This window comes from Lacerta agilis, chromosome 1, assembly GCF_009819535.1.
Source record: "Lacerta agilis isolate rLacAgi1 chromosome 1, rLacAgi1.pri, whole genome shotgun sequence".
Lineage (NCBI taxonomy): Eukaryota > Metazoa > Chordata > Lepidosauria > Squamata > Lacertidae > Lacerta > Lacerta agilis.
Window position 1 is genome coordinate 79,463,157 of NC_046312.1, and position 26,710 is coordinate 79,489,866.

General features: G+C 45.2%; 3 protein-coding genes across 3 annotated transcripts; all 3 read right to left on the reverse strand.

The window, feature by feature from the left end:
- Nucleotides 1-417: 417 nt before the first annotated feature.
- NUDT8 (nudix hydrolase 8) lies at nt 418-6,978 on the reverse strand. The gene is made up of 5 exons (XM_033157632.1): nt 6,819-6,978; nt 3,768-4,030; nt 3,420-3,552; nt 3,009-3,086; nt 418-1,400 (listed from the first exon to the last, which is right to left on the reverse strand). Exons 2-5 carry the CDS (start codon nt 4,022-4,024, stop codon nt 1,179-1,181), a joined length of 690 nt encoding a protein of 229 aa, XP_033013523.1. The 5' UTR covers nt 4,025-4,030; nt 6,819-6,978; the 3' UTR covers nt 418-1,178.
- A 1,198-nt stretch (nt 6,979-8,176) lies between these two features.
- NDUFV1 (NADH:ubiquinone oxidoreductase core subunit V1) lies at nt 8,177-13,364 on the reverse strand. Its single transcript, XM_033157643.1, has 10 exons — nt 13,224-13,364; nt 12,691-12,773; nt 12,064-12,234; nt 10,932-11,115; nt 10,544-10,733; nt 9,641-9,853; nt 9,326-9,492; nt 9,170-9,251; nt 8,668-8,813; nt 8,177-8,519 (listed from the first exon to the last, which is right to left on the reverse strand). Exons 1-10 carry the CDS (start codon nt 13,302-13,304, stop codon nt 8,436-8,438), a joined length of 1,401 nt encoding a protein of 466 aa, XP_033013534.1. The 5' UTR covers nt 13,305-13,364; the 3' UTR covers nt 8,177-8,435.
- A 3,551-nt stretch (nt 13,365-16,915) lies between these two features.
- On the reverse strand, nt 16,916-24,670 carry GSTP1 (glutathione S-transferase pi 1). The gene is made up of 7 exons (XM_033157654.1): nt 24,549-24,670; nt 24,331-24,369; nt 23,759-23,865; nt 23,450-23,537; nt 22,707-22,810; nt 19,828-19,935; nt 16,916-18,114 (listed from the first exon to the last, which is right to left on the reverse strand). Coding segments are annotated over exons 1-7 (636 nt in total). The 5' UTR covers nt 24,550-24,670; the 3' UTR covers nt 16,916-17,925.
- Nucleotides 24,671-26,710: the final 2,040 nt, after the last annotated feature.

Consider the following 26,710-nt stretch of genomic DNA (forward strand, 5'->3'; position numbering starts at 1 on the left):
TGTTCTCCTAGTTAATAGCACTTCACAAGAAACAGCTTCCTCATGGATATCAGTTCTAAGTAGAGATGATTAAATCAATCTTATGTGAGGCACCCCTCAACTTGCTGGAGGCAAGGATTCCGAGTCATCCTCTTCAATGGTGGGCGAGAGCTGTGTATTTAACAACTCAGCCTCCGCCCCTCATAGTCTTGGCTCCCCCAGTAACCTCTTGACAAAGCATCTTTTGGGACTCCTGGTCCTACAAACTGTCCCCTGACCCTCAATGACAACTCTTCTGGACAGCTGTGCATGCTCACCTCGCAAATCCAGAGGGGTAAGAAAGACCGGAGGGGAAGGTGTCCCATGCCTTGCAAACCCAGCAGCTCAGTGAATTACACAGCCTGTGACCCAGACAAAAATTCAGACTTAACCCGATACAAAATGGAACAGGTGTTTAAATATTCCTGTGTATATTAGCGAGTCACAAAACAGTTTGATTCTGAAGTACACATAGTTCAAGAAATTCTTGTTCAATCCACATGGACGACCTAATGTCAACTTCCACGTTAAATGGACGTGGCTGAAAGGGTATGGAGATTATTTGCTTGAATATCAAACAAATTCCCATATGCATGAGGTGGGAAAAATAGGTTGTGAAGGCAAGTACTAGAAAAAAGTGGAAAAATAGTAAAAGGGCATCCTTCAGTCAAGCATCCTGGGTACCATAAACAACAAGGTAGGGATCAACATTTGTTCACAGTTCTGAGCCATTACATGGACACCTAAGATCCTTGGCAAATCCTTGTTTAACTCGACCTGTCAACAAAGTGCTACTGAAGGGAGCTGAGCTACTGTCCAGTAGCAACATCTCTTTTGACTGCCTACTGCTGTGTTCTGTCTTCAACACATTCACAAATACCTGCACTGAGTTCCCAGTGTGTCTGTTTATTCAAGTTCTATTCATAAACAAGTCGGGCAGCAGCTGTTAGCAGAAGTGGCTAGGCGATTCGTTCCCCGACCACTAACGATGAAATGCAATTGCACCAGGAGCAGGACGACAAGCCAATTTCTGTGTGCCAAACAAGTGGACAGACTTGCATTTTGAAAATATTCTGGTGACTTAGGAAAGGGATTAGCACCACCTGCATCAAAGTCCTTTGGCAAACATAGAAAAGGGGAGCAGAGTTTGGTAGCCAAGGTCAGCGTCTGCCCAGCACATGAGTCCGTCTGCGGTATGCCCCTGGCACCAGCAATTCCAGAGTTAATTCAGTGAAAATGGCTGTGAGACCCCATACACGGTGAGGACCGTTCAGGAAGACAGGAAGTGTGTAGCTGTAGGAACCCCTATGGCAGAAGTTAGTGTAGCCCTGGTTCTCTTCTTGCAGCAAGTGGCGAAAAGACAGTGTGAAAACGGCCTCAACCTGCAAATCAAGAGGAAAAATAGGTGGCGGAGAGGCAGCAGCACAGATCTCCCAGATTAGCTACAGAGCCAATGGTTCCTTTTCCAACTCCCAGCTGCCCAGGAAATCACCACAATCCACTATTCCCAGCAAGCCTTCCATCCAGACACTTTGGGCCTAGCAAGACGTAACAGCAGGGGTAGCTCATATGCCATATGCAGCCCATTTCCTGTGCCCGTCAAAACCACCACCCCCTCAAAATGGCAGCTCCTTTTTTCTAATTTATTATTTTTGTAATACTGCAATTTATTATTTTTATGAGGTTTACCCATAGCCATTATCCAGTGTTGTTTCTAGGGAAAAGATCATTTTACAAGTAAAATGGCTATGTTAATAAAAAATGCTGTGTGTTTATTTCTGGATTCGCAGAGCTTCTGGAGCAGCACCAGTCACTACTCTGCTGCTTCAGGAGTGGTCAGGTTTCCCCGCTACTGCCACTAGCACATGCTACTGTCATGCTTCGGTTGATGAGAAAAGCTACGATCTTGATCTTTCACGGCCGCTTTCAAGAGCAGCCAAAGGCACTGCAACTGTTGTTGCAGCAGAAGAGCGATTCGGGAAGTGATGGTGGCTGTGGGGACAGCACCTTTCATGGCTGAGGGCAAGTGGCAGTAGGGAGAAGGAATTAACAAGAAATAACATACTTGGGAGCATCCAAAGCTGTTTCAAATGCTGCAACTTGGAGAGTAAAGTACCGGAGGGACTCAGGAGTAGAGGGAGAAAGTGGGGTGGTAATTGATATGAGAAAGAAATGGAAAAAAGATAGACAGACTGACAGGCGTACTGTGTGTGTGTGTGTGTGTGTGTGTAGGGAAGGAATTTAAACGAGGACAGGCACTTAGCCACCAAAGGCAATGCAATAACTTTGGGGGAAAGAGGGTGAAATTGTATTAAAGGTAAAGGGACCCCTGACCATTAGGTGCAGTCATGGACGACTCTGGGGTTGTGGCGCTCATCTCGCTTTATTGGCCGAGGGAGCCAGCATACAGCTTCCGGGTCATGTGGCTAGCATGACTATGCCGCTTCTGGCGAACCAGAGCAGCACACGGAAACGCTGTTAACTTCCCGCTGGAGCGGTACCTATTTATCTACTTGCACTTTGACATTCTTTTGAACTGCTAGGTTGGCAGGAGCTGGGACGGAACAACAGGAGCTCACCCCGTTGCAGGGATTTGAACCTCCGACCTTCTGATCGGCAAGCCCTAGGCTCTGTGGCTTAGACCACAGCGCCACCCATATTACGAGACCATAAATTAGTTAGACCATGGATGACAATGGGAGTAGTGCGGGGTAGATGTGAGTGTGGGTTTTTACTGTTTCTTAATGAATTGGGGGCGAAATGGAAGTCACAGATTCTTAAATACAGGGTAAGGATTCTGGGATTTTGTCAATGCCCATTTTCCTGCTTACGTCATGCTCACTTCACTATGTGGCCCCTGAGGACATTTTCAACCCCTAAAAGGGTGAGCCGCCCCATCTGCACTTTCCCCAAGCATCTCCCTGGAAACACATCCAGTAAAAAGAACATGCAAGGAGGTGTCCTTGTGCTGCTTTTGCTCTTTCATTCACCTCTTGGGGATTAGGCTTCAGAGTCAGGTGCTCCAGAGGACCCAAGTTGGCTAGCACAGGCATAACCATCATTTTTGTCTGAAAGGAAACCAGAGTTTAAAACCAATGAATTCCAGGCATCCCCATTGCTTTTTTGCTGCAAGGCATGCTCCAAAGTGATAAATACTCATGCAAGCCAGATGCCTTCCCTTGCCAAACACCTTTCTGCCCCTCAGGTGAACATCCTGGCCCACAGCAATACTCAAGAAAGCCCTTCATCTCTCTCATCTGACACATCACTCCATGATCATCGCTTCTCCAGGTAATCCTCTCCCCCAGCATTCGGAATATTAGTCCCAGCTCCTTAACAAAAAACCTTCCAAGTGTAAGTTTATCCTTGGAGATTCTAGAACCCCCAAATAGAGAAATTACCTTATCAGGTATAGGCCTCATGATTCCCCAGACGCAGTCCTCCTCTACCCGCAGGCCCAACTCTTCCCGAGTCTCCCTGAGTGCCGTGGCGATGGGATCCCGGTCAGAGCTGTCGCGCTTACCACCTGGGAAACTGCAAGAGCAAAACAGGATCCTTTTATAAAGGCAAATTCAGGACCAGAAAGTTGGGGGACCCAGAACCAAGGTTGTGCCAGCAGCCTTCAGGGAAATAGCTACGCTGTGGCAACTTCCGGGACCTCAGGAGGGTTCTGAGGTCCAGGAAAGAGCAAACGGAAAGGATGATGGGAATTTTACTTTTAGAAAAGGGAGTATGGAGCTACCAAATACCTGACAGATCCTTTGTGCACACCAGTCATGGTGCTGGACCTCAGCGTGTACAGGATGGCTGGGTCCCCAGCCACAGAGCACAAGGGCACCAAAACAGCTGCTGGTGCAGCTTCTTGTCTGTGTCGGTTGGTAGACGCCTCAAGCTGCCCTCGGCAACGCTGCTCGTTTTCCCAGGATAAGTATCTACGAACTGGGCCCATGCTGGCTATGGGCACAGGAGGCCTGCCATGGCAGAAGTGGCGAAGCGTTGGAAGCATAATGCCCTGCAGGGAGGAAAGAGGATGGAGCTGACTTGGAAACAAGCAGCCGGCACTGAAGAAGGAAGGGGACCTTCCTGCCTCAATCCTTAACTTCACAGCACCCAGGTAGGTTGGTTATTTTATATTCACATGGGTCCTCCCACACCATCAACTCACCCCATACTTCTTTGTCCAGTAATGATTTTACTGTTAGGCTGTGATCCACAAGGGTCTGCTAGAGTACAAGGGGAAAGGGCAGGGGGGTGGAGGGAAATTAGTAAAATGTATTACTCAGCAGACAAGCACTGCCCCTAGAAGTGGAAGCCATGTGTCTTCCTGTCAAATCTGTGCCAAGGTCAACTGCAATCATTTCAAAATCCAAGGTTGCAAAACAGTAACAAAAAACTACAACCTCTCCCCCTTCAGCACAGATTTTTTAATAGGTTTTTCAAGCAGCTACCCACAAATATAAGTAATACCGCAGCAGCACCCTGGACGGCCACATACCGTATATTCACCTAACGATTAGGCCAGCCTTGTGTTAGGCAGTATTGACTGTGCCCAAAGTCATTCAGATCTAGCAAAAATGGTTACTGCAAATGATCTGTTATGATGAAAGATCTGTACTTAAGGAGTCAAGAACAGGACAGAAATTTATCTGAAGTGGAATATCTCTGAATGAGGGATTCAATAGGGATCATTCTTGCAAAAAATGAAATAAAAATATACATTATTTCCTGAGGTAGAACTAGATATTAGCACTGGCTCATTTTCACTCTGGAAAAAACCTGAGAATGGCATGCAGAAATTTAGCAGGGTAAACTGCAGCTTTCCAAAAGTCCTGCTCATCGTGTCCAGGACAAGGTGACAACTATGCCAAGCTGCTGTTTAAAATACTTTAGCACCAGGCACTCTTTGTTTCAAACGCCCCATAATACCTCTGGCCCTATCCACAGCAGGACTTACTTTTTAGAAACTGGTGATCCACTTGGAATTTGAAGACAACCCTGAAATGCCAGCTGCTCAGATGCGGGGTGCAGGACTGGAAACAGAAGTCAGCACAACTGGGCAGCTGTCAAGGCCCAGCATACATCAGGACAGCCTTTGCCAACCTTGTGCCCTTAGAATATTGTTGGACTACAACTTCCATCAGCCTCAGCCAGTACGTTTTTGGATCACAACTCCCATAGTGGGAACTGTAGTCCAACATTTGGAGGGCATCAGAATGGCCAAGGCTGACTCTGGAGGTCCTCCTAATGCTAACCAGCTGTTGCTCAGGTTTAGCACACTCTGCATGTTGCACAGAAACATCTCCTCCTACCCAGGTGCTGCTCACTTGCCTGTGAATGTGGAAAGGTGAGTGGCAGCTGAAAGGAACAGTCACCACTGTTTCCCATTAGTCACCTGGCTTCTCCCTCTGGGAAGTATGGCAATAGGGAATGGGTCTGCAAACAAAATGAGGAGGCTCCTTTCTCTACCCTGTCACCTTTGCTATCTAGGTGGCCCCACTGGGGCTTGCCAACACTGCCATGCAAGGGGTGAAAGGCAAGAGCTCTTATTCTCCCTCTCCGCAAGAGGCAATATGGGCAAGACTGGGCGCTATAGCACAGCCTAGGCCCTAGAGAAACACGAACATCTCTCTCTGCCAACTCATTCACCCTCTTCCTCAAGCAACGCATCAGGACCCCACAGCATATGGTAGGAGCAAAACCTAGCGAGCAAGTAGAAGTGGGCAGAGCAGCTGCAGGCAACTCATCCTCTCTTCCCTAATCTGGGTGGTAAACAGTAGGGATTGTGCACAGGTGCAACCCCATGCCCTGCACCACTCAGTGATGTGTTAAGCAAGCAGGTAGTGCCTCCCAGAGGGGAAACACAAATCGGTGGTGACAGCAGCCATGCACTGGAGGGAGGCAATTGTATGGAAGCAGCCTTACTAAGTGATAGTGGCCTCCAGCTGCTGATTTGGTGTGTCAAATGGCAGCAAGATAGTAGTTACTTGATTTATTATTGCAATTTTAATGCAAGGGCAGGAGGTACTTGTGAGATTTTCTGCCTCAGGTGCCAACTTGACTTGTCTGGCTTTAGGTGGAGTGGGAAGTGTTGTCGCTCAATATTTTAGGCAGCAAAATGTCTTGGGAGATCCCCTTGGGAGGTGTTTTTTGCCTGCTTGTGACATCTCTCTGGGGGGGGGGGGTCACTGGTCCCAATCCCCAGGGCCGTACTGCCTAGATGAGGACACTCACCAAAGGCATGCTGCTGCCAACATCAACATCCCCCTCCCCACCGCTCCTCTGAAGGCAAAGCCTATGGAGGAAGAGAGATGAAGAATCCCATTTCTGCAGAGTCGGAAGGGACCCCAAGAATCACGTAGTCCAATGAAGGAATCCCAACTACATCATACATGACCGATGGCCCCCCAAGCTCTGCTTAAAAATAGAGGCTGAGCACTTCTGCTCAACCACCGCCTCATGCTATGCGTTTATTTTGGAAACACTAAAACTGCAGGGAGATGCACTGGGAGAGGCGCGTTGCAGCAGGTCGGGATTGTCCGGGAGTAAAAGGTCGGCTTTTAAGCCCTCGGCGGACCGCCTGCTTTGCTCTCAGCAGGGCGAAGGCTGCAGCCCCGCTTCTCCCCGTGCCCCCAAACGACCCCGCGCCTGGAAGAGCCCGATTGCAGCGCTCGGGGAAGAACTTCCCGCCGCTCCCCATCAGCCCGTCCCCTCAACCAACATGGCGGCGCTCGGAAACGCTCCTCTCCGCGACCGAGGAAGGAAGGGGGCGCACTTCCGCCAGGCAACAACATGGAGGTCACCTTTCCCCGCGCCGACGAGCGTTCTTCGGTGAAAAGACGCGCTTCTTCCCTGCCGAAAATTCCGGCCGACGAGGGTGGACGGAGGCGTCCGCACCAGCCAATGGAAGCGGAGGGGCGCGGAAGCCACGCCCACGGCTGAGAGGCAGGCGGCCGCGACGACTCCCCGCCCACACTAGTCCTCGGGAAGGAGGGAGGCGGGTTAAGCGCGGTCTTATATAACAGCGGATAAAAGGAATTATTACATGAGCGGCGGCACGCACGCCTTATCTCTCTCCCTTCGTTTTTCGGTCAGGAGGAAGAAGCAACCATTGCCTCCGAAGGATTCCCGATCCTCTTCCTTGATAAGATTGTATCAAGATCAAAACTTTTTTGTTTTGTTTTACTCCACTTGAGAATGTCTATATCTTTAAAAGCAGGATTATGATAAAAATGTGAAGATCAATGCACTGTTGAGCACAGATCGATATATTACATTGTAACTCACAATAATTCCATTCTTAACCTTTCATTATTATTTTTTGCTGTTAAAAATGAAAACTGACAGCATCACACACATTAAAAACTTTGAAACCTCCTTAATTTGAGCAGCTAAAACTACAGTCAGCGCAGTGGAGTGAATCATGCTAGGTGGGCCAGAAATGAAACCAAATGGAGTCACCTATACTCTTCCCACTTCAGCAGCTCAATGGAATATCTGCATGGAGCAACAGGTGACCTGATCAAAAGCTATGGCATACATAACAACTGAGAATATATGTTGTTTGAGTACATAGCCCTGGTTCTTCCTTATTAGTCCAACATACAGGATAACTGGAGTTTTATTTCAGGAACATGAAGCTCTTAATGGCTGCTGTCTAGAAATACAGCAGAATGAGATACAGGTATGCAGGTGGGAGGTACAACTTTTGAATTTTCCCGTCTATTTTTTTAAAAGCCCTCTTACATCAAGGAGTGAGATTGGCTGGAACATTTCTCACTGATGTGCCCAATTTCTACTTGTAGCAAACACTCTCGGGGCCATGGGTTTGAGCCCCACATTGGGTGAAAGATTCCTACATTGCAGGGCATTGGACTAGATGACCCTTATGGTCCCTTCCAATGGTGCAATTCAAAAATAGCACCCCACCTCTACAATCTGAGTGGTGCAATCCACTTTATGATCTCAGGATTCCACCACCTCTTTCTACAGCTTGATGCAAAGAGGAATTTAAGATGGTGTGGATGTGTTCAGCAGGAAGATGTGTGCGCGTAAATCCAAGTGCCTTGAATAAAGGATGCTTTTTCGACACTTTATTGCTTCTCCCCCCTCCTTTTTTTAGACCCTTGAACAACTTTAAGAAATATAAAACAATTCAAATAACATGCAACTATCTACTTTATTTTCCCTATGGTTGAAAAGTACACAACAGACAAGAAGTAAGTCACAACCATTTAATAGATAATGTGCGTTTTAAGAAAGCAAAGCAGAACAGTAACTGAAGTAGGTTGTCACCCATCTGACACAAATCAAGGAAGCACACTGTTCCCAGTGCCCAAGCCAAAGCAGAGCTTGGCCTGTCTTCACGTGAATGTTTTTTATACAGTCAAATGTATAAAGGGGTGACTTCAGTTAGGTGTTTACCCAGATGCTTGCTGCACCTTAGATTCACTGTACTGTCTCATCCGTTCCTCCAGCTCAGGACGGAAGTGACGAATCAATCCCTGTAAGAAGGAACAAGGAATTAGCAGAACACACACCTCTAGATATACATACACCCCCTTGCCAATTACACATCCAAATTCTAGCATGCACTCTTTCAGCAAAACCACATTCTTCACAAGCTAAGGAGAAGAAGGTTGAGAGAATTACCTGTACAGGCCAAGCAGCCCCATCCCCCAGGGCACAGATTGTATGGCCCTCAATTTGCTTGCTAATCTCCCAAAGAGCATCAATCTCTGCCACTTGTGCATTGCCTTTCACAAAACGCCACATCACCTTGTTCATCCAGTCAACACCTGTACGGAGGGAATCAGTTTCAAAAGACTCAGAGGCAACTCCAATGTTTATGAAAAGATAGGTAGTCACAGAGAGGAGAAACAGACCACACATCAAGTTACAGTACAATGCTGGGCAAAAAAAAAAAAAAGTAAATGAAGTTTGCATACTGAGCTACAGGCCTGTTATCAATATCCTAGGAAAGTTGTTTTGCTCTCCAGAGATCTTTAAGCATCAGTTTTCCTCCCCATACTTTAATCAGGGCTTGTATATGGCAAGAGGTCTGGATTTATAGACTAAATCCATTCCTTGCCCTCTGTCCCAAATTCCTGTTCTGGGGAAGAACTCCAGAGTGAACTTCTGCTTCAACACTCACCTTCTCGGCATGGTGTGCACTGCCCACAGCTCTCATGTTTGTAGAATTCAATGAGTCGGGCGATGGCTCGAACTATATCTGTCTAAGGTAAGAGCAGAAGGTGAAGACTCATGAAGCAGGATTACAGAGCAGTAGGGGCCAAGGGACTAGCCTTACCGATTTGTCCATGACAATGACAGCTGCTGTCCCAAGCCCAGTCTGTGCCTGCACCAACCCATCAAAGTCCATCGGCACCGTCTCGCACACTGACTTGGGGATGAGGGGGGTGGATGACCCTCCAGGAATTACAGCAAGCAGGTTATCCCAGCCACCTCTAACACCGCCTAGTTAGAAGGCAAGAGACAATCAGGTGTGGCTCCATGGATGACCACCTCAGCCACAGGGGATATAAGGATTCCCCAATAATGCAAGTTATTTGAAATAAGCTGATAGCTTCTTCCCTATGGCAAGTTAAGAACTGTTGGTTCTCACCTGCGTGTCGTTCAATCAGATCACGTAGAGGTATTGACATCTCCTCTTCTACAGTACAGGGTGTATTGACATGGCCTGAGATATTGAAGAGTTTGGTTCCAGAGTTGCGCTCACGTCCAAAGCCAGCAAACCAGGTACCTCCTCGACGGCAGATGGTAGGTGCCACAGCGACAGTTTCCACATTTGCCACTGTGGTAGGGCAACCAAACACTCCTAAAAACAGAATGGGGAAAAGGGACTTTAAAAATCTTTTCAAACTAGCTACTGGGGAGAGAAAATGGGGAAGGAAAGTGATTGGTATGGGAGATTCAAATGAAAAGGCCGGCGACAGGGGTTGCATTCATAAAATGTGGGAGGGGATTATTACTTTCTTGTTTTTGTTTTAACTATTTTTGTGCTTTTACCTTGTATTTTTATCTTGTGAACCACCCTGTGATCTTGTGATTAAGGGTGGTAGATAAATCTAATATATAAATAATGATACTTAAAGGTGGGGATCCAGTAAGATAAAGGTAACTTAGTTATTTCAGCTGGAGCAGGGGTTCTTAACATGGGGTCCAAAGACCTCGAGGGGGTTCCATAAACCTGGCACGAAAGAACCACCCCCACTGCAATAAAATTAATTGTATGAAATTTTTTATGTTCATGTGGGAGGGGAGCGCAGCTTTCATCAGATTCTCAAAGGAGCCTGTAAGCCACAGAAGGTTAATAACCACTGAGCTAAAGCACATACCTGTAGTTTATGTCACACTTGGAAATGTTATGTGCAAAGGAGAAACACAGCAAAGGCCCCCAAAGGAGCTGGGGTGGCAGATATATTTTGAGAGAGATAAGAATTTGACAGCAAGGCTGGGCACCAAATCTACACCATCCACCACAGAAGGAGCATTTAAGTTGTCATACCCACGTCAGCTGGGAAGGGAGGCTTGAGGCGTGGCTTGCCCTGCTTGCCCTCAATGGATTCGATAAGTGCTGTCTCCTCACCACAGATGTAGGCACCTGCTCCTCTTACCACAAAGACATCGAAGTCATAGCCAGAGCCACAAGCATCCTTGCCCACCAATCCAGCTTCATAGGCCTCCCTGATTGCCACCTAATGAGACAGCAAGAGTAAGCTAAGACTCACCCCTAAAAAGTTGCCTCCTTGGTTTTCAACACAAAAAATACAAGCAGGCACACAAGATGCTAAAGGCTAAGGGGGAAATCAACTCGCTCACTTCTCATAGCAGTTCTCGCAAGGGAAAACAAGAACCCTACTCACAACTGCACAGTGGTAAGAGTAGCAGCTCACCTGCAAGTTTGAGGCCTCGTTATAGAATTCTCCGCGAATGTAAATGTAGGCAGCTCGGGCTCCCATAGATCGCCCTGCAACTAGGCAGCCCTCCACCAGTTTATGGGGGTCATGACGCATGATCTCTCTGTCCTTACAGGTTCCTGGCTCCCCCTCATCTGCATTCACCACCAAGTACTTGGGTCTGAAACACAGGGAGAATTTGCCTGTCGGCAAAAATTAAGAATCCCAGGAAAACACTTTCATCAGGAAGTATCTTTTCTATTGCAATCAATACACCAGCCAATGGTTGATATTCTGGTAAGTCTTACTCAGAAGCAGACCCATTGAAAGTCATAAACATGACTTGAGTTTAGGTCCATTAATTTCAATTAGTATACTCTGAGTAAACCTTTGTTCAAGACTAAAAAATCTCTTTTGCTTCAAACTAAATACTACACAGACAGACAATTAATCAGACAAACTCTATATCCAGTTCCCAGTACTGACACAGACAGCGGGCAAAAGTTTAAGGTCTTAACCTCAAGTAATTCACCTGAGGAAAATGGGGAATATTCAGGTGCATGCACTGAATATATTTTATTTATTGTGACATTTGTACCCTGCCCACCTGTCAAAAAACAAGAAAAATGTTTTAGCCTCACAACCACCCAGTGAGGAAGGTTAAGAAGGCAAATATTGACTTTCTGAACAGGACCAGCTACTGAAGTGATGCTTAAAGCTGAAATACCTATGTCCATGTGCAGAATTCCACCCAATGTGCTAAATTGGCTCTGTACAAAATACAGTGGTCAAGAATTGGAAGACCAGAGTTGATCTTTGGCATCTGCTGCTTTGCAGAGCCAGGCTCTCTAGATAAAGTAACTTTTGAAATCAAAGGCTCAAATGACTCCAAAGTAGTGGTGGACATTCCCAGCAACTAAGACACACTGTTTGGAAGGTGTGATACAGAACTGGAAACCAGGAGTCCCAAGTTCTGATTCCCAACACCAGCATGGATAATAACCCTTGAAAGTCCAAAGCTGTTTTTGACATAACCGTGGAAGCAATTTCCACTGTTTCAGAGAAAGTTCCTCCATCAGCAGAAATGCATGGTATCGAGTATGAAATCAGCCTTTAGTTTGTAACACACCTGCCATCTGGGGGTTTATTCATGAAGCTCCACTTAAGACCAGTGGGGAAACCAGCCCCCCCACGGCCTCTCAGACCTGAAGTCTTTATCTCATTCAAGATCCAATCAACACCCTTCAGCAGGATTTCCTTGGTTTTATACCAGTCACCTCGGCTCAAAGCCCCTTTCAACCTAGAAATGACAAAAGCACTGGGTAACAACAGCTATCCAAAATAATTCCATTTTGCATACACATTAACACCAGAGAACTTTATCATCAGCCTTGACCCTGTATACAGAACACATAAGTAGAGAAACCTGGAATTATAATATTAATGTGTACAATACTTGCAATCTAGGATCAACCAGGAACATCCCGCAATCGACCAGCAGATCGTGACTGACCTGTTGGACATGCCTGCTCTAGAGAAATACCTAGTCACAATGTGGCAACTCTGTTGGAAAAACCTTTTGGTATCCGATCAAAAGTTAATTTACTGGTTAAAAGCAACAACAACCTGCAAACTTTCCAACTTAATCACCACCCCTTTGTGTTGGCTTTCCTTCATTTCGTTAAAAACTGTTGGTCCCACCTTAATCCTCTTTCATCATTGTGCAAAACACAGCACCCAATTTCTCAAGTCTCACCTCCAGTCATGGCGCCCATAAAGATTCGTGAAGATGCGATCCTCATCCTTGAGGGGCCCAAACTGTGTTTTTTTGGGAGGTGCCTGTGCAAGAAAGAGAGAAATGACTGAATCCTGATAAGTGTATCTGAAGAAGTGTGCATGCACACGAAAGCTCATACCAAGAACAAACTCAGTTGGTCTCTAAGGTGCTACTGGAAAGAATTTCCTATTTTGTTTCCTATTTTGTTTCGACTATGGCAGACCAACAGGGCTACCCACCTGTAACTGAATCCTGATAAATTTACCATCCCGGAGCCCATCCTAAACCTTGGGGGGTGGGGTGGGGGTGGAGGGGAGAGACTAGCAGGAAAAAAAGGAGAAACTGAAGCCTCGCTCTTTATCGAGGCACGGCAACTCACAGAGAACAAGAAGCGGCAGCTGACCTGTCAAGACCTGTTCTTCACGGCTCCTCCCCTCCCCTTCATCTGCAGTGTCTGCGCTCCTCTTTCTCCACCGCAGCTCGTCGGAGGGAAGGAAGGGAAAAGAACTCACCGACTCCGGTGCTGCAGCTGCGGAAAGGAGACGCGCCTGAGCGCAGGCTCCGCGGAGCACGAGAGGCCGAGCCACCAACATAGCGCCGAAGGGAAGCCGGGGTCCCCCGCGAAGCAACACTCGCCGACCCCGTCACCTTCGTCTGTTTTGCGCGGTGATTCTACGTCACGGCCTCGGGCGGCGCGTGTTGACGTCAGCCGGCCCGAGACGAGAGCGCGATGGTTTCGGTCTCGGTATCGCATCAGAGCGCAGGGGATGATGGGAGTGGTAGTTCATCCGCCCCGCGTCTGTCCAAGCAAGTAAAGTGCCTCGCGGCTCGGTTATAGGATCTCCTCAGTTATAGCTGGGAGACCCGATACCATGGAGGTTGCATAAAATAAAATAAAAAGATCCAGGCCGCGTTCAAGGTGGGACGGGCGCCGAATAAGCGACAATAGGGGCGCTCGAGTAGTAAGAAAAGTAGAATCACGATTTACAGTACAATGTTACAGCGGTTTTAGTGCTCAGAGAGTAGAAAGATCGCACCACTTTTATTAAGCTGGTTAACAATGCTGTACTGTACGTGGTTTAGCATCCAGTACTAGACAGAGGAACGTCTCTAACCACTGGCTGCTATGTCCCCACTGGAAGGACGTGTGGATCGCGAATTGGCCTCCACCTTCACTTGAGGGCTCACTGTTAAGACTTAAGACCGTGTTTATGGAAGACAATCTTCTAAGGTGCTACTGGACAAAAAAAAATATTTACTTGGCTACAGTGATCGCCAAAGAAAAAGAAGAAGCAGCTACTTCCCTCATCTTTCTAGTTAAGAATTCTGCCTCTCGCAAGAGCTCCCCAGTGTAATTTTTGGAAAGTGAAAGCAGCACAGCTATGCAGGGATAGACTAAATACTGTACAGTATCTCTCTCTTCATTCCAGGATTTCCATCTGTGAAAGGTGCTTTACACATTACATTTTAAAACATATTGGTTAAATGTTTTCAGCACATTGGTAAAAATAAATTTCTAAACATGACAAGCACAGGTACGGATTCTAGTGAGCTGGGATTGGACACACTTAGTTGATTTGTGGAAGAAAACCACACAATGTGTGTGAAGCAGCTCTGGCTATGACCAACCACCGTTGCTATGCATGTAAGCAACCATGGCGGAGGACATTGTCTTATAAGGTGGCCTAGAAAACTCTTGAATAAATAAATAAAACCAGACACCTCAATAAAATTCACAAGCAACTACACACTAGAAGGTAAAAAAAAACTATAGAAAGACTACAGATGATTTTCAGATTATTTAGAATGATTTTCTTATATAATGACGGAAGAGCATGGCTATTGCCTTCAACACATGCAAGTCTATGGAGCAGTATTCTGGAGTGGACATCTTTTGGCAACTCTTTGCCTTTATATAATTAATGTTCCAGGGAAGGGGGAAGGACTGCATTGGGGATATTATTTTCTGTATGTTTCCTTTTTCTTTTTGTACTTTTCTATGGTTATATATATATATATATATATATATATATATATAGGAGAAGTTAACAAGCAGGACGCAAAAAGAGATAGGTAAATTAATAAATATAGCCATTTCCTGATTTTTGCCATCAGTATCTGGTAATCAAGGGGGGCACACCCTTTAAAACCTATAATAATAGCCTCCTCAACAAATTCAGTCTGTAAATAATTTTTTAAGTCATCAAAACCCACTATAGCAATAAATCTGTTTAGAGCACTTTATATATCATTTGAAGAAATATTTGCACATGTATTCCCAATGCAAATTTCATTGGATGTCCCCAAGTTCATGTTTTGAGTGTTACAAATATTTTTTCTCAGTACTGTTCATAGTTTTGTATATATGTTTATTTCAAAAAATGTATTCACCACCTGATTGTAAAAAAGCAACGGCAAGTGATTTACAAAGAGAAAAGAAAATAGTAAAATTATTGGTAAAATATTAAAAAACAACTATTCGAAACATTCAAAAAAAAATAGAAATCAGCAATAAACTAAAAACAAAATTAAAACACACACCAACATTCTACATATCTTTGTGAATTTTTCATCTTCCCTCCCCAATCTCTAAATTATAAACTTTAGATTGTTTTTTCCTCCATGGGAAAAATGTTCCACCAGCACCTTCTCATTCTTCAGTAATTTCTACTCTCATAGGCTGCACACAGAGCATGATTGCATGTACCAAATTTGGGGTACAAGCCAGTAATACAGTACAGCAATAAGCTTCTCCTTAGTGGCAAGGGAATATCACAGAGCAACCTGGTTGCCTCCAGATGTTTTGAGACTACAGCACGCTGGCTGGGCTGATAGGACACCAAATGGGCAAAGGCTAACAGGGAGAGAATTTAGGGCTCCCAAGCCTTCTATTTCCTTCTATTCCCAAATGTCCTGGCTTTTACCAGTTTGCCTCATTTTCAAACAGCTGTTGCAGTTGCGCTGCCAGGAGGATTACGGAGCTGATCTCTCTGATCCTGTTGATTCTTGGTTGGAGAAGAATGATCTCATTACACTGGAATGGGCTGCAGGGGGTCCCCTTGGTTAGCACAGCAGCAGAGAAAAGCTGCAAGATGCATTCCCAGCACTCATTTTAAAAAAGCAATGTAGACGCTCTCAATTAGGCAGTGTAAAGTGGTCATCTTAAGCAGAGTTGTTAGGGGGAGACAACTGCAGCCCCCCCCTGCCCAGTTGATTCTCCAGTCTCCAGCCAAACTCATCCTCCTTAGTCTCATCCTCTCCCCAGCAGTAACACTTGCTTATTAAAGGGCAGGTGGTCCGCCTGTCTTATCTGCTTGCCCTCTTATGTTATAGGCATGCTGTTGGCAAAGGCACCTGACCAAGACTACAGGCAGAGAGGGAGGCAGCTCACAACACCCTTCAGCAGACACGACATGTGCCCCTGCATTGCTCTGCTCACACAAGACATTGGTGCTACCGTTGCTGCACTGCAGTTATTCACTTGAGGATACAGTGGGCACAGCAGATGCCAGGCAGCCCTGCAAGAGAACAGTGAACAAGGGGTTGGAGGACTGAGCTGTGTGTATCATGGGGCCTGTCTTCACAAGTCAGCCTGTGGACTTCAGGAGGATAAAGTTGTCCCATTGCCAGTAACGAATTGAGATTCAACTATAGGTGGAAGGGTGGGAGAAGGGGACACTATTTTGCCTTTCACCTCCAGCAGCAAAATGCACCGGGAAGAACAGGAGCATGTGACTCTGGATGACAGACGTCACAGCAGCCTCTATGCAGCTTCAGAAGTTGAAAGGGAACTTTGAAAGGGAAAGGAAGCCTCTATAGAAGGTTGAGAAATACACGCCACCATTGGGTGGATAACCATTTCAGAAGATTGGGAGAAAGCCTCCACATACCACAAGAGCAATCATGACCCTGTGACTGTAATCCTGTACCTAACTCCACCTCTGTCATTTCTGGAAAGAGAAAGTATTCCATGATCCAGAGCTAAGAGCAGAATAGCACCCTGAGCACTGGCAGACCTCTGGATCAAAGCAACCATCTTAACCCTCAGTAAGTTAATGAGCTCACTTATCTTGCTTCAAGCCTCCTGGCTCAGCTTAGACCAAATGACAGCCTAGATGAGAAGATTACCCTAAGCACCCACCCGCTCCCTAAGCACACGCAAGGGGAAAGTTTCCAGCAAAAGAGACCATTTTGTATAACACAATCTAATTTAATGCAATTTGTTTTATTCTTAAACTTCAGTGTACAAAATAATTACAATTCTCATTATAACTTATGCCATAGGCTAAGAAAGTGATGTGCTTAAGGCACTCCAGGGAGCTTCGTAATGGAACAGGGATTTGAATCACATTGGCCCAATGGGATCTTGTGCCTGCTGTTTCCCCAATATGATTCAGAGAACATCTAACCTGGTTGAGCAGTGAGCCATTTTACCAACTTGCTGTCACAAAATGCAGCGCAGGCGAAAATCTCTCAGCCACAGGCATGGCAATATATGCACACAATATATATGCACACTGAGGATCACATCCTATGCATCTGATGAAGTGAGATCTAGTTCACTAAAGCTTATGAGCCACCAAACTTTTTGCTGTAGAAGACTATTATGGCTACCTATCTGGATATTACCAAGATCAAAAGGTGGGAAGTGGAGAGCTAGAGGGCATTGAGATGAGGTGGCCAATAATATATTATTATAACTTTTAAAGGGGTGAACAGAGCTATGGGACTCTGATTCTGATCAGGGGGAAAGCATGGGGGGGGAGAATAATCACCCCCACCCTTGATCTAAAAGCAGGAGCTCCTGCATTTACTTATTTTTCAAGTGGGAGATTTGATCATAAATCTCCCAGCATCTTGCCTACGCTTACCCTTAGTTGTCTTGTGCTTCACTTCTGAAGCTACAAGAGCTATAAATCCTAGCTTATGGCTTCACTATATATGCCACCCTGGGTTCATTCTGGAGGGGAAAGTGGGATATAAATTTAACAAATAACAATAGTAACCACAACAATTATAATAAGATACTTGGCTCTAGCAAATTAATCACACCTCCTCTTGATTGCAGTGGGCTTCTGCTGAATTTACTTTCCCTACGAAGCAAAGATGTGCAGAACTCTTTATTGAAACTAGTTTCATTAACATTAGTGTATACAAAACTACAAAGCACCCAGAGGTCACCAGAAAAGCTGCAACTTGGTGAAAGAATCCATTTCATTGCTTGCCATTCCCATTGATGGGGCGCTGCTTGTGGGCATCAGACTCTAAGAAAGCTTTGAGGAGCGGTCGGGCATTGAGCCGCTGCACATAGCTAGCCAGCAAGGGGAAGGAAGCCAGGCAGTCAGGGGCCAGGACCAAATGCACATTTAATAGATCAAGCAGATTGTAGTCAACAAAGGAGATCTGGAGGAAGAAGAAAACAAAAGAGGCAGATGTCAGTGAAAGAGAGAGAAAGGGCCAGTCAAGTATAAAACACCATCATTCCTCAATACTAGGGGTCAGCAACCTTTTTCAGCCATGGGCCAGTCTACCGTCCCTCAGACCATGTGGTAGACCAGACTATATTTGGGGGGGGGGGGAATGAACAAATTCCTATGCCCCACAAATAACCCAGAGATGCATTTTAAATAAAAGCACACATTTTACTCATGTAAAAACACCAGGCAGGCCCCACAAAGAACCCAGAGATGAATTTTAAATAAAAGGACACATTCTACTCATGTAAAACGCTGATTCCCAGACCATCCGCGGGCTGGATTCAGAAGGCGATTGGGCCGCATCCAGCCCCCGGGCCTTAGGTTGCCTACCCCTGCTCAATACATTAGATGTAGCTTAAGCAGGGGAAAGTTCACGTGGTGTGGGTGTGTCACAACATACTATAGTAAAACACACCAGAGCATGCATGTGAACTGAATACAAGATAAGCCATTGCAAGGATAATCTCTATCACATTTTTGGCTGCACACCTCCTAAAGCAGAATTATTGTGTGTGCAATAATTCTGTGGAATTGCAGGAAAGCACAGAAGTCAGAATTGGGTACAGAATCTCAGTTTTCTTTTAAACTGTTTTTAAAAGCAGTTCTGTCAAGTTTTGAACGGTGCGAACAGAGGTCCCAAACAACTGTTTTTCACTCCTATAATTTTGAAAATGTCCCATTTTTAATAAAAATATGAAGGCACTTTTTTAAAAAAGCAAATTTTCTAGTTCTTATGGCTATGGTGAAAGGCTTGGAAGCATACAGGCAACAAATAGAAAAATCTCAGTAGCTTGAGTGAGTGGTTACATAAGGTTCTGGTAACCAGGCATGTGGTTTCAGTGGCCTGCGTTGATTTTTGCCCCTCCCTTGACACAACATGCATGATTTACATAGATCCCGGAATACATTATTTATTGGTCACAGAATGTGGATTTCTGAGCAGAATCAGCCCCAGGCACCTTTGGGCAACTGCTAGGGCCCCAGTGCTCTTGCAGGGACCACTGCAGAATATTGTTTTTTCTCTGACCTGGCAGAAAAGCCCACTGGTCGAGAAGGTGGCTTACTAGGGGACACCCGACCCAGGGCTCTTGCAAACCTGGAGCCAGGCCTGCTGTTGAGTGACAAGACTTAATTTACAGCAGGGGTGGTAAACTAGCCCATCCTTCACATGCCACATTGGACAAGTTGGGTAGGCCTGCCCATCTGTCAATCGCCTGATGTCACCTGAGTGCACTCGAAAAGTGTTCCTGATTCTTCCTTTGCACCCTTAGCTTTGATTTTTTTTTTTTTTAATATACAGGTATACCCTGGACTAGGCACAGCTCTGGATGGAGGATTGAAAACAAAGTACAAGCTGATGAAGTAAAGAACTATAGCAAGCATAGGGATCCTTACCAGGATCATCCTCCTGGCCAAATTGGCCATCTTGTCACTCACCTGTCATCACAGTATCTGGTGCAATATGCTTTGAAGACCCGAAGACAGCACTACAAAGCACTTTGCAAGGTGCTAGTAAAACGAAGCCTCCCCGCCCCTTCTTTTAGCAAGGGTTTCCATGAAAAATATTTCCTGAGGCGTGGAACCCTCTATTGGACAAGGCCAACCCAAGACTGGATCTCCAGCCGGCAGAATGCCTTACCTGTTTGCCTACAATGAAGGTCTTTCCACCATCGTTCTGAGCCAGAAGGTTCTCAAAAGGACGCAGCTCTCCCGGCAAGGCCTTAATATAGTCAGCTTTGCCACCCTCCTGTCAAGGTACAATAATCAGATAGAGAAAAGCCTTGTTGCTTCTTCCATTCTGCTAGAAGAGAGCTCCGAGTCTGGCTGACACGACTCATTGCAGTGAAAGCAAGGAACCTGCATTTTCTTGGCTTCCAGCAGTGCTCTTTCCTTACAGCAGGAGTGGGGGATCTGTGGTCCTCCAGGGGTGTTTGGCACCAACTCCCCTCTGCCTCAGCTAGCACGGCCAATGATCAAGATGATGGGAGTTGGAACCCAACAACATGCATAGGGCTATGGGTTCCCCATCCTCGTCTTACAGGAAGCACATACAGCCATGCCCTCAGTCAAACTGGACTCTACTCTCTCCCAACTTGTCCCTTTTATCAAGGACCATTTGCAACTTGGGAGTGACCATCTGAACTGCACACATTTGGATTATAGGCTTGAATGTTGGGGCTTGCAAGCATCAAGGCCAAGGTGGGAAGTTGTTTGACTCCAATTCCCATCACCTAAACTGTTATGGCCAAAGGTCAGGGATTATGAGAATTCTAGTCCAACAGATTTTCCTCCCCTGGTCAAGGACGTTCCTTCAATAAAACCCACATTTTAAGACATCTCTCAAAAAAAGATTTTCAAAAATGAAATTTTAAGGAGGAAAAAAATAAAAGGAATTATGTTAGGAGAAAAAACATATAAGGTAAGAGCATATGCAGATGATCTGATAATGACTGAAAACCCCAAAGAGAGTATCCCCACAGCAATAAAAATAATAAAAGAATTTGGTAAACAAGTGGGATTTAGATTAAATTACAAAAAAACTAATTTGTTGGTTAAGAACATGAGCCTAGAAGAGAAGAAAGATCTACAAGAAAGCACGGGTCTAGAGATTAAGAACTAAGTAAAATACTTAGTGGTTTGGTTTATCTGCTAAATTCATAACTTGTATCAAGAAAACTATATAAAAACATGGAATGAAATTAAGAAAAGCTTGGAAATGTGGAGCAAACTCCACCTCTCCCTTTGGGGTAGGATATCGGTAGTTAAGATGAATGTTTTACCGAAAATGATTTTCTTATTTCAAACCATTCCCATTTTAGGAGGTATGAACTGTTTTCAAAACTGGAGAAGGGACATCACAAGGTTTATATGGAATGGTAAAAGGCCAAGAATAAAACATCTCATTCTTATTGACCAGAGCGGGGGGGGGGGTTGCTCTACCTGATTTTGAACTCTATCACGCTGTGGCTGGGCTGTCATGGATTAGAGAGTGGATCATACTTAAAGACACGGATCTGTTAGATTTAGAGGGCTTCGACAACAGGTTTGGTCAGCACGCGTATTTGGTTTATGAGAAAGTTAAGGTGTACAAGGGGTTTAAAAACCATATAATTAGGAAATCGCTTTATAAAATCTGCGATAAATATAAGGGAATACTGGAACCTAAAATCCCCTGGTGGACCTCCCTGATACAGAGGCCACGGCAGTATAAAGGAAAAATGCAAAAGGTAATTGGGCAACATATAGAATGCTACTAGAGGAAAACAACAATAAACTAAATTGAATGAAACAACTGAAACAAATTGATGAAATTAGAAGGTATGTGACAGATTGGCTACAATATTTTCAAATAAATGAGAGGTGGAATATTGATAAACTGGATTTGAAAAAGAAACATCAAGATTAGAAAAAAAATTAGTACAAGCGAAAAATAAGCATATCTCCAAAATGTATAATCTTCTCCTTGAGTGGGAGAATAAAGAAGAAGGAGTCAAAAGTGCAATGGCCCAAAACCTTGGCCATAATATCTACATGAACCAATGGGAGAGATTATGGGAAGAAGATGTATCAGGTACACAGCGTGCGACAACTGAAGAAAAAATATCATGAAAATGATATATCAGTGGCACCTCACCCTGGCCAGATTGGCCAAAATGTATAAGAGTAGATTGGAAAATTGTTGGAGATGTCAAGAGGGGAGACGGTCATTTATGCATATGTGGTGGGAATGTGGAAAAATCAGGAATTTTTGGTATGTTATATATAATGAATTTAAAAAGATGTTAAAAATCCCATTCACAAAATGCCCAGAAGCCTTCTTACTAGGGATAATGTCAACTGAAATCAAAAAAGAAGTAAGACCACTCTTTATGTATGCGACATCCGCAGCCAGAATTTTTAATTGCAACATATTGGGAAAATGAAATTATAGCAACAAAATCAGAATGGCAAGTTAAAATGTTAGAATATCTGCAAATGGCAAAAATGACAGGGAGTGTAAGATGGTATTTGATGCAAAAAGTAAATAAAGAATGGATTATATTCAAGGAATATCTGAAAAATTACTGTGACAGCAAAAACCTCCTGGCAGATCTTGAATGAGTCTTGCAATGTATAGATAATATATGTAAATTTAATGTTTTTATTTAATTTCCTCTTTTTTCTTTTTCTTTTTTTCTTTTTCCAAAAGACTTAAGAAAATAATATAATATGATACTGTGTAAAATATAACAAGTGTAATTTAGTTTTTTGGAGAACGATCGGAAGTCTATTTTAGGTCTTTTTAAAAATGTTTGTATTTTTTATTTTTTGCTGTATGGGATGGGATACAAATTGTAATATAGTATATTGTTGTATAATTCTGTGAAATATGTTTAATAAAGATTGTTGTTTTTTTAAAAAGACATCTCTCCATCACCCCACCTAGTTGTCAAGATATTTCAATAGTCTATTAAGGGGATAGAGCTCTCAATTCCAGTGTATGGAAGCAAACTCAAGCCCTCCCACACCCAAGCTCACATAGTTTTGATAGATGAGGCGGCCATATTTAATACGCAGGTCCTCCACTCCATCATTCACCATGTCCAGCAGCGTCGCTTCATGGGCGTCTTGACCATAGAGTCCTGAGCAGCAAAGAAAAAGGACCGGTGAGGGACTGTACTATCCAGACTCTCCCACAGGATAGTTGCACAGAGAGCAAGAGCTCTCATCTCTATCTGCTGCTTTCTTGAGTGGGGGGGGATATTTTAAAAAACAAAACTTAATAACTACCAACTGTGCCCCAATTCCGACCCCCCCAATGCTGCCTTCAAGTAGTGAAGGATCTGGGCCCCAATGCAATTTTGATTTCCTGTTTTATATATTAGCCATTGTGGATTGCCACTTGATATAGTTTTATGTTTTTGATTCTTGTTTCTTCCCTATTACTTTATGCTTTTATTTTTGTCAGGACTTATGGCTAGTATTTATTTACTCAGAAAAATACTTGCATCATTCAAATATTAAAGTGGTGTACAACTAATATACTGTTCATCTAAATAAACACCCAAATCACAGGTGAACACAAATCAGTGCTATCTTCTGTTACCACCACTATCGCCATCTATTCACCTGCTGACCCACCCAAGAGGCAAATTTACACACACACATCTCCTCCATATGCATGCAGCTCTCCCTTGGAAAGGCAACCAGCACAGATTTGCCATAAACCCAGGTCCACACATTCCACTTCTACTTGCACCCCTGCCTATCACCAACCGCACCGTGATTCCTTGCCAAGTGGCGCAGGATCGCATTGGACTGGTACAGCAGAAAGTCTCCATCCTGAAATCTAGGCAGCTGGCCAAAGACCTGGTGAGGAAGGGGAGGAAAGGCAGAAAGGTTAGTGACTGGACACCCCATACCTATTTCTCAGTGAGAGAGGGGCCTGGTTGGCTTGTAGCTTCCAGTGTGTAGACAGAGGAGCAAAGGACCAGTGTGAAGGGCCTAGGAAAACCCATTTCTCACAAGAACAGGACTCACTGCCCCCCCAAACCCAAATCCTAACTCCAGAGGTTACTACTTATACTCACACAAGATTTCTTGAGGTCTCCCTTGGTCCAAATCTCTAGGGTTACCACATCCTCTTTCCACTCCTGCCCCTGATCAGCCAGCAACATCCTCATGGCCTCGCAGCGCCCTAGGAGGCAGAAACCCAAATCATCAGGTGTGAACACACAGGACACTGGTTCGTTAATTCTCACAAGGTGCCTCAGGTCTGCCCACTTGTGCTTTAAGAAACACCCGCCATCTTCTCTCTCATCCTGCCCACTTCGAGGAAACCATTCCAAAGCGAAAAACCAAGAGCTCCTCTATTGATTATGTCCTCGGGTCTGCCATCTATCTAACAGAGAAAGCCCTCGCCTGCAAAACGCTTCTCTCCAGGTCAGAAGTGTAATCCCTTGCATTCCTACAGCAAACCTCACCGAGGTCAAACAGAGCTGCTTTCCAGTAATCATGAATATGCGACGATCGGGCTCTAAATGCATTACATATTCTGAGGTTCCCGCAACACTTCCTCTATTAAAGAGGAATCCAAACCCATCATTGGGGGGGGGGGGGCATGAATCCATCCAAGTCTTTAGTTATGTGATTTTGCACTCACCGCGTACGGGGAAATAGGTGATCGTATATTTTCCAGGCACTAGAAAAAAAGATGAAGAAAAGACAAAGCAGATCAGTTGGACTGGTACGCCCCCCTTCCTTCTCCTCCCTCCGCCATCCACGCTAAACAGGCATTTTTATTTATTTTTTGCATGCTGGGGAGGGGGCTAACAGGCGCGACCCTAACCACTGAAGCCCCACTGAAATCGCTGTACTTACTCTTGGGTAAATGGGAAATAGGATCACGAAGCCCTAGCAGGTGTCGCCTTCTCGTGCCCCCAGCAGAAGCTCAGCGGAGGAGGAGGATCCCGTCCCGCGTTGTACAGTAATCACTGTAGGAAATTTCCGTGAGCCAAAGAAAGCAGTTCAGCCTCCTAGGGAGAAAGCTGAGTCATGCCTGTAGCAGCAGCAGCCCTTTCTTAAAGGGGCAGGAGCCACCCAGATCCTGCACAGAAAAAACGCCTCCAACGTGGCTAAGTCATCAAGCCAAGGCGGATCAAAACTTAGCCCCAGGGAACGAAGATTCTGGTGGTTTCAGTGCTACCAGGACTTCACCCGCCAAGTTAACAACAACAACAACAACAACAACAACAACAACAACAACAACAACAACAACAACAACAGACTGCTTCTGTACATCTGCGGACGGGATTAGGAAGCAGGGTTTGGGGGCAGGGAGGGATCTGTGTGAGGGGTGAATTGCAGTGCCCTGAATTCTTTGAATTTGCTTTGAATGCACGGCAGGGGGTTGGACTAGATGATCCTCAGTGTCCCTTCCAACTCTACAATTTTCTGATTCTATGTGCTTTCAGGGTATACTGTACACAGTGTAACTGAAAAAGCTGCAACCAGTTTGCTAGGACGCAGCAAACAAGTTTGCTAGGATCCAGCTGTGCCTTGGGAACAGAGCTTTGAGTGGAGGGAAGAGCCCAGCTGAGAGTTCTTGTGCAGAGAAGGAGGCAAAAGTTGAGGTTGAGAGCAAAGTCACTGAACCCTGAACCTGAACACTCCTCTGCCAATCTGCTGAAGCCATGCCCTGCATACAGATCTCCTTTCCCTAGTCTACTGCCCTCATCTCTGGACTCGGACAATTAGTTGGGACCCAGTTTTGCCTCCCTCATCCCACTAGCACCCTCCCCAGGGTCTGACCACCCCCTGCGTGACATCTCTATGGGATTAATGACATCAGGATCAATACAGATTGTGGCTAGCTGTGTGAATGTGGCTGCAAGACTAGCAGTGGGAGTGCATTGGATGCAGAGTAAGCAGTAATGTGAATGCATGTCATGCTTAGATGAGACCCAGTGAAATCAGTGGGGATTCAGTTGGTCCGTATCAGTACATTTATACTCCTCCTTTCCTCTAAGGCAGGGGTCGGCAAGGTTTACCTCGCCTGGGCTGGTTCAATCCAGTGGAGATCCCTCCGTGGGCCGTATTGTGCATGTGTGTGAGTGCGCTCACCCGCGATTTCCAGCGTCTGCATCTGCGTAGACGCGATTTTCAGCATCTGCGCAGATGCGATTTCCACCGCCATCGGTTAAATGACCCCCCGTGGGCCGCTTGTGGCCCATGGGTCTTAGGTTGCCGACCCCTGCTCTAAGGGCTTCTCAAAACTTTGCTTGCCCCATGCCTAGAAAGCACAGGTTCAAGAGGTTTTCTGCTTGCCTCAGAGGAGCCCTAAGATGCTCAAGACAGTGCACACAATTCTCACCCCATTTAACCTTCACAACAACCCTGTGAGGTAAGTTAGGCTGAAGAGTAGTGACCGCCCCAAGGTTGCCCAGTGAGTTTCGTGACTGAGTGTGGATTTGAAGCTGGATTTCCCTGGTCTTTATCTGATCTGAGCTGCTATACTGCACTATAACAATATTTATCTAAAGCCTTTTTACCCCATTTTTTGTTAGACTAGCTTCCAAAGCAGCTTACACATCAACAAAGCACAAGGCAAGCCCATCCCTCAGGCTTACAATATCTAAAAGATATAAGGGGAAAGAGACTTTGCACCTCTTTGTTTGCAATGCCTGCAGCCATCATTCACTCCCCTTCAAAGTCCACTTCACAAACACACACACAAAATCATGGGGAAAGCTTTTCCTGGATCACTATAGCTTTACTTTACAACTCTGCCTGTGACTAGTCAGTCTTCTGTTACAGTACCTGCCCTAACCTTGCCACTTTTTATTATTTGTTTATCTCCTCTCCCTATTCCTTTACCTTTTCCACCCTACTCTGCATGTAAACCTGGGCAAAGAAGAAGAGTTTGGATTTGATATCCCGCTTTTCACTACCCGAAGGAGTCTCAAAGCGGCTAACATTCTCCATTCCCTCCCTCCCCCCCCCCAACAAACACTCTGTGAGGTGAGTGGGGCTGAGAGACTTCA

What these genes read in the sequence shown, in the direction of transcription:
- NUDT8 (XM_033157632.1), bottom strand. Translation starts at nt 4,024, where the DNA reads ATGCTTCCAACGCTTCGCCACTTCTGCCATGGCAGGCCTCCTGTGCCC. An exon ending in TGAGGCCTATACCTGATAAG is followed by an intron (nt 3,087 to 3,419) that starts GTAATTTCTCTA and finishes GTTTCCTTTCAG; the next exon opens with ACAAAAATGATGGTTATGCC. An exon ending in TGAAGCCTAATCCCCAAGAG is followed by an intron (nt 1,401 to 3,008) that starts GTGAATGAAAGA and finishes CTTGATTTGCAG; the next exon opens with GTTGAGGCCGTTTTCACACT.
- NDUFV1 (XM_033157643.1), bottom strand. Translation starts at nt 13,304, where the DNA reads ATGTTGGTGGCTCGGCCTCTCGTGCTCCGCGGAGCCTGCGCTCAGGCG. An exon ending in TCTGATTGAACGACACGCAG is followed by an intron (nt 9,493 to 9,640) that starts GTGAGAACCAAC and finishes CCTTCTAACTAG; the next exon opens with GCGGTGTTAGAGGTGGCTGG. An exon ending in TCATTGTCATGGACAAATCG is followed by an intron (nt 9,252 to 9,325) that starts GTAAGGCTAGTC and finishes CTCTTACCTTAG; the next exon opens with ACAGATATAGTTCGAGCCAT.
- GSTP1 (XM_033157654.1), bottom strand. An exon ending in CACCTATTTCCCCGTACGCG is followed by an intron (nt 23,866 to 24,330) that starts GTGAGTGCAAAA and finishes TCTGCCTCCTAG; the next exon opens with GGCGCTGCGAGGCCATGAGG. An exon ending in GCCTCATCTATCAAAACTAT is followed by an intron (nt 19,936 to 22,706) that starts GTGAGCTTGGGT and finishes GTACCTTGACAG; the next exon opens with GAGGGTGGCAAAGCTGACTA.